This window comes from Gracilinanus agilis, unplaced genomic scaffold (assembly GCF_016433145.1).
Source record: "Gracilinanus agilis isolate LMUSP501 unplaced genomic scaffold, AgileGrace unplaced_scaffold55280, whole genome shotgun sequence".
NCBI classification, from domain to species: Eukaryota; Metazoa; Chordata; class Mammalia; order Didelphimorphia; family Didelphidae; genus Gracilinanus; species Gracilinanus agilis.
In genome coordinates, this window is record NW_025390555.1 from 1 (window position 1) to 12,959 (window position 12,959).

A 12,959-nucleotide genomic window follows, 5' to 3' on the forward strand; every position below is an offset into this window, starting at 1 on the left:
CCTTCCTTCCTTCTCTCCCTCCCTCCTTCCTTCTTTCCTTCCTTCTTTCCCTCTCTCCCTCCCTTCCCCGCTCCTTCCTTCCTTCCTCCCTCCCTCCCTCCCTCCCTCCCTCCCTGCTGAGTGCCTCACTGGAGCTCAGACATCACGGTGGAAGCCAGAGTGGCATTCAGGTCCAACAGCACAAGGGTCCTTCTAACTCTTGGCCCTGTTCCTCATGGCCCAGTCCCACCCAGGTTCCTGCCAAGAGCCCTCTTGCAGCCTCGTGCCCGGCTTCCCAGCACAGTGGCACCTGCTTCAGCTTGACAACGTCCTACCGGAAGCAGCACCAGAGCTAACGTGGCTGCTCCGGGCTGGGATGCCCGCGGAGAGGAGAGAAGCGAGGCGGGCACCGAGTCTCGGCAGCCTCTCCGGCTGCCTCTCCTGCCCGAGCTCGTGAAGCCACGTGTGGGGCTGCGCCCGAGGCCTCCTCCTGCGGCCTCTGCCCCGCTGGCCAGCCCTCCCAGCCTCACGCCGCCTGTACACCGGGCGAGCCACCCTTTACAGAGATGGGGCGGCGGAAGGAGCGGGTTCTCGTTCTGCGCTCCTTCTCCACCGCGTCACCTCCATGATGCGGGAAGTGAGGCCGAGGGACAGAAAAGCCCTCTTCGGCCTGTCCCTGGCACGGAGCCACCACGGCAGAGGGCCACGATGTGGCGAGGCCGGGCAGGACGGGAGAGCGAGGCCCGGGCAGCAGGTACACGACGGGCAGCCAGAGGGACGCTCGAGGCCTCCGCCGTGCCCGCACGGGTGCTAACTAGGAGGCCGCCTCCCTCCCCCAGGCCGGACCTCAAGCGCCCACGAATCCCCAACACGTCCACGGGGAACGGTCGCAGGCTGACCTTTGGGTCCAGTGGCCACTCGGGGAAAGTGACCCCTGGCCACGCTCTGTGGAGTTTGGGGTCTGACCAGAAGGAACGGCAGCCAGCCTAGCGAGGAGCGGAAGAAGCTGCCCCTCCTGCGCCGTCTCCGGCCAAGGTGAGCGCAGGGAGCCCGGCCGCAGCCTCGGCCCAAGCCCGAAGGCCCCCCAGCCTCTGGGTCCGCAGGGGGCCGAGCCACTCACCCTGAGGAGGTCGGTCTGCGTCCCCAGCCCTTTGGTGCACATCTCCATGACGGAGTAGGAACAGAAGGTGACCCGAACTCGGTACTGACTCACGGCCGACAGCCACAAGGACACGTTGTTTTCAAGCTCAAGCGGGGGGACCAGGAGGGACTGGTGTCCTGAATAGACACTGGGGAGAGGGCAGGAGCGGCGGGTCAGGGGCGGAAGCCCGGAGCCTCCCTGCTCAGGAAAGGCTCTCTGCTGGCCGGAGCCTCCGGACCCAGAGCCGAAGGGGAGGGGCCTGGGGCCAGGACCACGTACCTGCACAAGCACCAGAGGGCAAAGCCCAGGCCACAGTAGGGGTCGAGGCAGACGGCGATCTGCCGGGACGGGTAGAGCTCGCACTGAAGCTTGATGGAGCGGCATAAGGCACTCGTGGCCGTGTGCGACATCTGAAGGAGGCGGATGAAACGGCGTCTCAGGGCGGGGAGCTCACCACCCTCCGCCCGCTGCTGGGGATGCCCAGGGGCACCCCCTCCCCGGGACAAGCCTGTTTCCTGTCTTTTTCTGCCCACAGAAATGCCATTTGTTATCATCACACGATGGATGGCTTCGCCACGGCAATACCGGCAAATTGGGGGTCGGCGCGCGCCTCCATGAAGGTCGGGAAGGCCGGCTCCCAGGGCAGCAGAGCTACCTTGTGTCGACGGCAGCCTTGGCCAGGGGCCCCAAGGAGAGACTCGAACCCACACCCAATGCACTCTCCCGGACGGAGCAGCAGCGCCGTCACCCTCGAGGCAGGCCTACCTTGACTCCAGCCAATATGCCCGTGGTGGAGACGCTGAAGTCTAGGTAGGCCAGCATATCCGGGGAGGGAGGCCGGAACACACTCGCCACCTTCTTCTTTGGGAGGTCATCTGTGGAGGGAGGAAAGTGGGCCGTGCCAGGAGGAGGAAGAGGGGGCGGGGCGACAGGGCTCCCCAGCCAGCTAGGACAGTGGGCACAGCCGAAGGCCCCATGAACTGTGCCCCCAGCTGGCACCCTACGGGGTATCTAGTGCCAGCCTCTTACCATAAAGCCCAGGCAAGTCGCTTGCTCAAAGGGATGGAAGGCAAGGTGGCAGAGGCCCGACTTAAACCCTGGCAGGTTCTCGGCCTCCAAACCCACCACCCTGCTCCTTCTCCAGGAGGGAGAGCCATGAGCGGCTCCTCCTGGGACTGGCCTCCTTGACTCGGAGTCCACCAAGAGGCTTGGCCTGGTGCCACCTGCCCCAGCGAGGGGCCCGTCTGCACGGCCCTGCAGGCAGCAGAGAGCCCCGGCTGACCAGCGAGGCCCCCTCCCTATGGGCCAGGCAGGCCCTGAACCAGGTGCCGGAGCACCTCATGGGCCACCAGTACCTGTATCTAAGATGGTGGGCCACGTTTTCACGTCCACGGCTGCGCCAGCTTCCTTGGACTTAAGGAGTTTCATTATTGCTTGGGTTGTAAGAATACACGTGGACTTGCTGACCTGAGTGGGGGAAGATGGTTCCAGATGGGGGGCAGGCGGTGACCTGGGCTCCCCGGTGGGTGGGTTTGGTGCGGGCTGGTCATTGGGTTTTGGCAGTTGAACTACAACGGTGGTTTTTCACGCTGTACATTATGGTTAGGGTCGGGACTAGTCAGGGTTTTCTTTTTTTCTTTATGGCTAAGTTTTGGGTTTGTGGCTTTTGCTTCCAAACCTCCGCCTGTTTATGGGCGTTAGGCTGGGCTACTGTTGTAAGCTCAGAGGATATACTTTAGGCCTGGTAGCTTCTGGTTATCCTGCTGCCGTGGCGATGGAGGAGCATCCTGAGACTCGAGTTATTTACCTTATTGATAGAATTGGTGCGATACGCTACGTCAGGCGAGGCTGGCGTCGGTAGAGCTGCTGAGCTCTTTGATTCTGTACAAGGTTTCTATATGGGTCAAGATTTTCGTGGCGGCTGCCTATGGTGGTGGCGGACAGGCCTCGGCTCTATTAGGGCGAATCTTTTAGAGTGGTTCGTGGACGTAGATGGAATAAATATTATAATAGGGATAATTGAAACGATAAATGACAAAAAGTATATCTTGATTAGACCTTTCAGAGTGGAAGTCACGAAGGAAGACGGTGGAGAATGTGTACTAGCTTGGCCTTCGGGCCCTGTTTTTTCCTATCCGTTAGATCAGTTAGTACGGCAGGAGTGACGCGCGGGCAAGAATGCGGTGGAGACGCCGACAGTACGGCTTATTGTGTTCCTAAGTTTGTGAGTGCCAACTGGAAGAGCTGGAAGAGCGATCACGAGGGCTGATGATGTGGTTACGGTAGGCCCGTTATCGAGGATATCGGCAGAATGTTTCTGGTTAGGATAAATCCTGCGGAAATGCTGCCTGAGGCTAGACGCGGAACAGGGCTCCAGTGGTCTGGATTCTTTTCCCTCACGGGGGATTGTCTAGGATGTGTCTGGGACTTCCGTGGTTGGGTTTGCTAGGAATGGTGTTCCTGAGTCCAGGTTGCCTGGTAAAGAGGTGAGCGTGTGTGCAAGTGTGCAGGGAAGCTGGGGGCGCTTCTCAAGGCCAGCCACCACTCTTAGGAGGCCCGAGTGGCTGCCCCTGAGCACAAGGCAATAGGAGGCTCGCTGGAGTATTTTCTACTCTAGGGTGAAACTGGAGTAAGAGTAAACGTCTGCCACGACAAGAGCGCCTAAACAGAGGAGGGCAGGCAGGCTGGCCAGAACGTCTATGGCTGAGGGAAGTCAAGGTGGAAGGCCGCACTGGGCTGATCCCTGGCACAGCAATGCCTAGGTGGAGGAGAGTCAGGTTGTGTCTGTTGGCGGAGAAGACCAGCTGCAGGGCTCACGCTCTCGCCTAAGCCGTGCTCTCTCTCCTAAGTGTTAACCCAACGTCGTCCGCATGGCTGGAGAGGACGGCCTGGAGGGCCACGGTGCCCGCGGCTGTGTGTCTGTCCATAGCCTCGGCCGTGAACAGAAAGGGTTAATGCTTACACCTTCTCATCCGACAAACAGGCGGAAGAGACTGTTGGCGGTGACTGGGATAATTATCGTAAGGAGAAATGTGGCAAGTATTCGAAGAATCAGAGCTGTCGGTCTGGATGTGTGTATCGCCAGGAGAATTCTAGGACTGATCAGGCAGCGAACATGGCAATGGGGATAGAATAACAGGGCCCTCCCAGGGCAGGGCACACCCCCAGCCAGGGCACCTCACCGGGGGACCCACAGGGGTCCTGGCTCTGGCTTCCACCTGCTGGAATCAAAGGTTTTTCCCAGACTTACTTCCACAATCATCTTGACCGTGGGCAGAGTGGTGGCAAGATTCTGGGGGTGAGGAGGTCGGACCGTGATGGGGATGCAGCCAGCGTAAAGACAGCCATAGAAGGTGGCAATGAGGTCCACACCTGAAATGGCCAAACCCGACCAGGAAAGAGAGAGCCTTCAGGAGAGCAGTTCACCCTCAGCCGGAGAGAGAATCCCCATCCACGGGCGCATCAGACAAAGCGACGGACTCCAAGAAGTGCTTCCCAAGGCTGTCTCTGTCCCCTGGCGAGGCCTCGCTTCCCGGCCCTGCACCCCTGCAGCTCCACACCGGGACCCTCTACCTCCCCAACCTGAGGCTGGCCATCCTCAAGGGGCCTTCGTCACAGGACAGGCCACCATTTCTCTCCCCATCTCCCTCTCGTTGTCTTGCCAGCCTCAGAGCGCATGAACGGAGACTTTGGGCAGCCAGAACTCTGGGGCATGTTCCCAGCCAAGAGGGCAGTAAGCAGCCGCTTGCCAGCCCCTTTCCACTGTGCCCCATCAACTCCCCGGATCGATGGCCCTAGGTGGGGTCCATCCTTTGGGTGGAGCCAGACAGGCACTCCCAATGACCAGAGACCTGAGGCTTTCTCGAGTGTTCATGGCAATGCCAAGAAGCCCAGCAGCACCAGTTTCCCCAGATTCACACACAGTAGGAGATGCTGCCTGGAGTGGATCAGAACCTGGTTCTATCAGGAGTCTTGCCTCAGCTTTGGTTCAGGCTGGTGGCTCCCTCAACCCCCTGGATGTGTCCCAGGTTCCATCAACCCTTCTGGCACCAGCACCAGACTGGAGCCAGATCTGGCCCTGTGGGGCCTGTCCCAAAGGTCCAGACTTGGCCTGGGCACCTCCGTCGTCCCAGATGGACAGGGGAGCCTTCATTCTGGCCCTGCCTACCTGGAGGGTAAACCAAAGCCACATGGTCTCCAACGCTCAGGCGGCCCCTCTCGGTCAGGGCAGCGGCTACTCGCTCGGCCTTCTTGTGCAGCTGGACGCAGGTGGCGGTGCTGGTGACTGTGCCCTGAAGAGGAGAGCAAAAGGCCTTTGGGAACACGGGAAGATGCACACAGAGGGGCGCCTGTTCTCTTCCGAGAAAGGAGGCGAGGGCACAGGCCACCTCCCGAATTGAGAAAGAGAAGCTAGAACCCCAAATGCCCCACTTCCACACTGCCAGGGCCGAGCTGGCTCCAAGCATGCCACAAAATTCAAACTGCAGATTCCCAGCAGAGCCGTCTTTCCCGACAGCTCAGGAAGGTCAATCCTGAACACGTAAGAACAAGTCATTCCCGTGAAGAGGCCCAAAGTGGGCAAAGCCTCAGGGACCACAACAGCCCCAACAGGCAGGGGTCACCGTCTGAAAATACACGGGGGGGAGGGGCAGAGGACATCTGTGTCCACCGAGTCCCTCTGCAAGAGCCCTGCGGCCGAGCGTGCGGGAGCACCGAGCCTGCCCAGGAGAGGGTGAGCAGATCATCCTGATGCTAGATCTGCGGGGCCAAAAGCCAGAACGGAGCCCCTAAAGTACCCAACGATCGTCCCGAAAGCCCACGCTTGGGGTCACGGCTTGTCAACGCTCTGCACCGAGTCAGTCAGAAACAGAAATGTCACTCGCCCGGGCTTGGCACAGGAGGTCGCCAGTGACGGCCCACTCTGGGCCACGGGCCGGGTCAGGGTTCCGACATCTCTAGCTTCACTTAGGACAGTTTGGGGGGAAGGCCCTGGGGGGGTCCTGGGGGCAGGAGAGAACAGTGGAAAATTCAGGGGACGTGACCGCTCCACTGTCCGGGCTTGTGGCAGAGGGCGGGAAAGCCAATCGCACCCCAGACTTCAGGGGGCCCAGAGGAAGGCCAGGTTGGGGCCCGCGCTCCCTGGCAAGGGGACTCGGGGAGTCCAGGAATGAAACCCTAAAGACAAAAAGAGGAACATTTGCCAAGAAAAGGCAAAGGGGAGGCTGTGTGAAGAACTTGTCAGGCCAGACAGCAGAGACTTGAGCTGAGCAGAGGCAGAGGGCAGAGGAGGCTGCCAGGGCCAGCGCTGGGGCTCCTAAAGCTGAGGAGGGGCCAAAGGGAGCCTCTTGGCTCGGTCAGACAAGGAAAAAGCTCATTTCTGAGGGAAAGCCAAGCCCAGAGACAATGGCTGGGAAGAGAGGAAGGCCATGACCCCGCTTCCTGCCGTTTTCTGCCAAGGGACCCCAAAAATGAAGCCAACAGAGCTAACGAGGATGAGCCACTGCCGGTGATGACATAAAGCCGGGGTGCAGGAGAAAGGGGAGCCTGGGTCCTGGCTCCCAGCACGCCACCATTCGGCTGCTCACTTTTGGGCCAGGAACATGGCGGGGGAGCTCGAGAAGGAGCGCTCTGGGGGGGGGCTCAGGCTCCCCGCCTCGGGCCGGGCCTAGCCAACGTTTTCGTGGACGACTCCGATCAAGGCCTGGATGGGGCACTCCCGCCACCAAGCGTCCCTGGCACGAGAGCTAATGCCCTGGACACCGGAGGCCAGGCTTGAAAGAGGCTGCGGATCAGCGGGAGGGCCCCCGAGGATGCACAGAACCAGGCTCCCGGCCACTCATCTAGGCAGGCTCTGCTGGACACCTGAGCCAACGGGGCAACAGGGCAGCCGAGAGGAAGCGCCTCTCAGGAAAGGGGGGGACCTGCTCCTCTGGATGCTAGGTCCGGGGGCCAGTCAGGGGGTGCTCAGAGGTGGCGAGGCTTCTCCGAGAGGAAGGCCGAAAGGAACGACCTTCAAGGACCCGAAGGGCCATCGTGTGAAGGCGGTGCGGGCTCAGCCTGCAGAGCCCTGAAGGGCGAGTGGCAGAGGCTGGCCTAGGCTTAATGTACGGAAAAAGCCTCGAGGCCAGAGGCTGGCGGGCCTGAGAGCCGGCGTGGTGACCGGGCGGGCAGGGACGCGCTTCTGGACACTGTGGGAGATGCTCAAACCTGAACCGTGTCCACATGGGGGATAAAGACGATGTCCAGGCCGGCTCCCAACGTCAGCCTTCAGCCACAATCCCCTCTCGGACATCTCTGCTCTGCTCTCCTCGAGCCTGAGCCGGGGCAGCCTCGGGGGCAGCCTCGGGGGCAGCCTCGGGGGCAGCCTCGGGGGCTCGTTTCCTCGGGGTCGGGGCGCCTGGAGCTGAACCTTTCTCGCCCACAGAGGCCATCTTTGGGCCTGGCCAAGCGCCCCCCTCCTCCTCCGCTGCACCCCCCGGCGTCTTCCCGTGCCCCTGCTCTGCAGTCACTCCCCGAACGACTCTTCCAGCGCAGCCTGACCAGAACCGTCTTTCCGGGCCGCTCCAGGGAGCCGCCCCCAACCCAACGCGGACGCCTTGGCCAGGCCGCAGAAGCTGTTCTCGGCGCATCTCCGTCCTGTGGCTCGTCTGCCCTCGGCCCCCTGCCGGCTCCGGGCCCTGGAGCTCGCCCCGGGCTCGCTTCACTCTCAGCCGGGCCTTCGCCCTCCCGGCCTCCCGCAGCTCTCCCTCTGGTCACCGCGCGGGAACGTGACCTCGTGGAGGCCAGGGCCAGGGCCAGGGCCGGGAGAGCCCCCTGTGGCCAAGCATGAGCCCGAGAGCCCTGAAGGGGGTAAACAAGAGCAGGCCAGGCGCGTGCGGCCACTCAGCCACCCGGCGGTCAGGCAGCGGCTCTGGTCAATGGCCACAGAGGAGGAGGAAGGGGAAGGCCGAGACGGGGCACCTGCCGATCGCCGCTGCCCCTCCGGCCCGCTCACCTTGGCATTGAGCAGCAGGAAGAGAGGGTGGTCCGGGGTGGTCTGAGCCCGCCACTGCAACACGTCCGCCAGGTACAAAAACTGGTTGGGAGAGAAGGAGAGGTCAGGCCTGCCCGGACGCCCCCACACAGCCTGGGCCCCCCGGCAGGGCACGAGGGCAAGGACGGAACACGGCCACCTTTCTTGCCTGGTCATTGTCCTCCAGCTGCGTGACGTCTCTGCCCGAGGCCTGGGCGATTCTCTTCCCAGCCACGAGGTTGCCCACAATCATGGAGGCCGGCCCGACGTCTGTGGGCGGAAGAGAAGGCCTGAGCTCAGGAGAACCCCAGAATGGAAGGAAGCGCCAGGAGAAGCGAAGGCCTGGGCAATGGCACGAGCCCCTGAAATGCCCGCAGACTGTCCAGACAGCGGAGGCCAGGCCTCGGGAGCCCCCGCCCAGCCCCCCCCCCAGGCCCTGCCCCTGGAAAAAGACGCTCCGAGAAGGCTCGCACCACCCCCCGGGCCTCCCTGGGGTGCACCATGTTCTGGAGAGCCTCTCGGGAGGAGGCTCGCTGGCCTCTACCACCCCCAGTCCTCCAAGCCATCTCCCCAGAGGAGAAAGCCCGGCAGCAGCCGGGGCGGGAGCAGCTGTCTTTGGGGGGACAGACGGCAGCAGAGGGACACGGCCAAGCACTGCTGGGCCACGAGAAACACCCGAGGGGGCAGGAGCTGGTGGCGGGGAGCCGAGCCAAGTGGGGCGCCGCGGCCACGAGGGCCACCCCGCCACCGGCGTGAAGACAGACTTGGAGAGGCAGCTCAGGGCCGCCGCGGCCGCAGAACTCGGCCGACTTTCTTTTTCAAGGCGGGGTGGAAGGCAGAGAAGAGTGAAATGAATTTTAAAATGCCTCCAAAGCCCCGGGAATCTGTGGGAAACGGCTCCGGGCCGGGGCCAGGTAGGCCAGCCGGCCAGATACCCTGCAGCGGCCCGTCGGGCCATCCCTCTGCCTGTCCCACCCGCCCGTCCAAGCTCCAAAGCGGCGTGGCTCCTGCCAACCCTCTTCGGACGTGGCTCAGGGAACCTGCAAGGACGGACGAGGGCGGGCGCGGGCTTCGGGGTCTCCTTGGTGGGGTCCCTCTCTTACGGCGGGCAGCAGAAAAGCTGGGCCTTCCCCGGACGGCGTCTGCTTTCGGCGGCCCCTTCCACAGCTCTGCCTCACCACTAAGCATCGGCCGCTGCACCCCGGCCTTCCCCGTGGGACGTCCTCAAGAAAGAGCCCCACGAGTGACCGGCATCCGGAGAGCCCGGCCGGGCACGCGCCCCGGACACTGACCTGGCTGCTTCTGGCGAGGCTTGGGGAGGTTGGTGACACAGGTGTGGGGGCACATCAGGACGCTGCAGGGGTGCAGAGCGCCCTCGAGGAAGCGCTGCTTGGTCTCCGAGATGTGGATCCCCCCGAGGGGGGCCTTGGGCAGAGTGTTGGCAGGGACCAGGGCCAGGCAGTACACGCCGACCTGATGGATGCTGTCGATGGCCTACAGGAAAGGACAGGACGCGGCTGGAGCCTTCCGGAAATGGATGCCCCTGACATGGCGAGGGCACGGGCTGGCACTGGATGTCTCGGGCACGGCTGCCCCAGCCGGGCTGCCAAGCGGCCCAGCCCGGTCCGGCTCTCTCCCCCCAGTGGGCAGGGGCACGGGAGCGAGGGCTCGGGTGGGAACGGCCACGAATACCCTCAGCACCGTGTCCTCGTCCGGAAGGCCTCGATGATGCCGCCCACCCGACGCCAAGGGACATCCCCAGTGGGCAGAGGCCGAGCTGCCGGGGGAGGCCGGGCCCCCTCCCTCGCCTGCTGGTCCCCCCGGACTTGCCGGTTGGCTTTCTTCCCCTGACCTCGGTGAGAAATCTAACTCCAAGGGGCGACGAGGTGGCCAGCAGAGGGCCGGGCTTCGGTGTGGCCTCGGCCACTTCCTGGCCGCAGGACCCCCCTGCCTCGCCCTTGCTGCAGGGGCCGCGGGATCTGCTACTTGAGGGCCTTAAAACTCCAAACTCAACCAGTGACCTTGTCCTGAGCCCTCCCGTCCCTCGAGGCCTGGCCGGGCCCAGAACTTCTAGGCGCCTCCTTGTTTAAGCGAAGCAAGGGTCCCCCCGCCAGCCGAGACCCCAGGGTGACCGGGAGGCCCCGTGGGGCCAAAGCCAGGCCGGACGACAGCCTGGTCTGTGGCTCGGCTCAGGCCAGGCGCCGGGGCTGGGGGGGCTCAGCCAAATTCCCCCACAGTCACCCCATGCCCGGTGCCTTCTCCCTCCTCCCGTCTGGGGTGTACGTCCCCAAAAGGTACGAGGACCCCGAGGGCACGGGCCGTCTCTTCCTGGCACTAACGGCTCTGGCACTCCTCCTGGGCAAGGCCCAAAGCACGTGTCATTCCCCTAAAGGCCCTCAGAGGCTGGAGCCTTGGGGGGCTGGGCCCCACACCCCAGATGCCAGCTGAATTCGGCAGCAGCCCCAAAGTCCAGGCCCTTCCCGGCCTGGGGGAATGTGCCCTCGCTGCCCCCGCCGACTCTCCCTGGGCCGCGGGCAGCCCGTGTCCCCGTTCCGGCACGGCCTCGTGGGGCGAGGGTGACACGAGCCCCTTTCCCAAAGGGCACGCCGAGGGCTGGCCGGGGCCCGAAGCTGCCAAGTGGCTCCTGGATTTGGTTCTAGAGGCCCTACCTGCAGGACGCGGCTCATCCACTGGAAACTGTCCTCCTCCGACGCGTCCGGACGCTGCTCGGCCACCAGCACGATGCGGTCATCGTGTAAGACCGTCACCGAGAACACGGCTATTCTGCAACGCAGGGCAGGAGGGTCGGGCCGGGCCTCCCCTTGCTCTGGAGCAAAACAGCTTCATCCCCTCGTCGGGGGCAGCCGGGGGCCCGGGTAGAGCCTGCCTGTGGACGCTTCCTGGCCGTGTGACCCTGGGCGAGTCAGCTGACCCCACCGCCTAGCCCTGCCCGCTCTTCTGCCGTGGAGCCAGCCCGGAACGGCCCGGGCCCTCCCCGCCCCTGGCACCCGGCTCCCTCGGCTTCCCCGCCCCGCCATCGCCGGCCGGCTCTGTCCCTCCTCTCTGCCCACATAGGCACTCGTGACACGACGGTCCTTGCTGGCCGGCCAGCCTCCACCCAGCTCGCTACGCCAGTCAGTGGCCCTCACGGCCCCAAGGATCAACCCCCAACCCCCGAGGCTATTTCCTGACCACAGGCCTGCCTTCCTCCCCTTGCAGGCCTCCTGCCCTGGGCTCCTGGCACAGCCCTGCCTGTTTCCTGCCTCCAGGCTTGGCCCGGCCGTTTCCATGCACTCCTTCTTCCCCTCTGCTCCCAGAAGCCCGCATGGCTGCCTCTCGCCGCCCCAGCTGCTTCCCCTCTCCCGCCTACGATCGCCCCGAAGCCCCTGGGGCATCAGGGGGACGGAGTCAAGGGGTGGCATCCCGCCGTGCCTGGCACCCAGAAGGGGCACCGGGCTCATCCCTCTGATCCTAGCTACGACTGCTAGAAAGGGGGCCGACGCATCTCACTCAGGCCTCTGCCACTCCCCTGCTGGGCATCCCAGGTCCGCCTGGGCCTCTGCCCACCCCACCAGACATCCTGGGCCCACCCAGGTCTCTGCCCCGTCACTGGGTGTCACGGGCCCGCCTGGCTCAGCACCTTCCTCTATAGACAAACTTCATCGGCTCCACGGCCAGGGCGGTGGCCACCACGTCATCCGCGCTGTGCCGGCGAAGGCCGACCACCATCAGCCCATCCAGCTTCCCCACGACGAACACCAGCTGGTCCTTAACACAAAAGACCCAAGTTACCAGGGGCGCTCGGGACGCCAGGCTCTGGTGCTGGGGGGGACAGACACGGGCAGGGCCTGTGCCCGGGGGGCACTCCTAGGCAGGGCCTGGTGCCCGGGGGCACTCCTAGGCAGGGCCTGTGCCCAGGGGGGGGACAGACACGGGCAGGGCCTGGTGCCCGGGGGGCACTCCTGGGCAGGGCCTGGTGCCCGGGGGGGACAGACACGGGCAGGGCCTGGTGCACGCCAAGAACAGGGAAGCTCTGGCAGCCTGGGCAGGGAAGGGCACCAGGAGAGGGAGCAAAGCCTTGGAGGTGGGCACGCACCGAGGGCCGGGCCGGGGGCACTTACTGGCCCGATGAAGCCCAGCAATCCCGTCCTCGTGAAGGGCTGCTCCGAGATGGGCGCGCCTCCCGCCGTGACCGGGATCGTCTGGTGGAGAGAAGAGCAGAGCAGAGAAGAGCGGGTCGGCCCGGGCGCTCCGGAGAGCCTCGGCTGGTCCTGCCGGGCCGACACTGGGCCGAGACTAGAGGGGAAGACGAAGGGGGCCGAGCCGCTTCCTCCAGGCCTTTCCCAGGCCTCCTTCTCCCCCGGGATGAGCCTGTGACCGGCCCGCAGTGGCTCTCCTTCCTGTGGGTCTAAGGCTGGAGAGTGGCTAAAAACGGGCCTTGTGGAGCCCGAGCCGTGGCGGTGCTCCAAGCACACACGGGGACGAGCGCCCGCCCGCCGGACGCGACCTTCCCCGCCGTCTCGGTTCCAAGGCGGGAGAGCGCTCAGGGCCGGGTCCTGGGGGACAGGTGACTTGTCCAGGGTCACCCCGCCAGCCTCTAGGCCCGGCTCTCCATCCACGTGCCGGCGGGGAAGCTCTGCACACACAGACGGCATCTTCTCCAAGACGAAGCTCGGGAGGCGGCTCTGGGAGGACGGGGAAGGCTCACCCCGGAGGGAGGAAGGAAGGGACGGAAGGGCCGGAGTCTGCCAGCCTCCTTCTTTACAGCCAAATGGGAGGCTCCCCAGCTTCTGAGGCCAGAGGGGAGAGGGGGAGGGGAGAAGGGGG

General features: G+C 64.4%; 1 protein-coding gene across 1 annotated transcript; it reads right to left on the reverse strand.

Annotated features, from left to right (window-relative positions):
- Window positions 1-965: 965 nt before the first annotated feature.
- LOC123256011 (disco-interacting protein 2 homolog A-like) lies at window positions 966-12,532 on the reverse strand (the record flags this gene model as incomplete). The annotated part of the gene is made up of 13 exons (XM_044684707.1): window positions 966-1,040; window positions 1,100-1,268; window positions 1,400-1,530; window positions 1,886-1,995; window positions 2,476-2,587; window positions 4,371-4,492; window positions 5,289-5,412; window positions 8,115-8,195; window positions 8,293-8,402; window positions 9,425-9,626; window positions 10,802-10,916; window positions 11,773-11,900; window positions 12,254-12,532. Coding segments are annotated over 13 exons (1,758 nt in total), but the record flags the coding sequence as incomplete, so codon positions are not given.
- Between the last annotated feature and the right edge of the window lie 427 nt (window positions 12,533-12,959).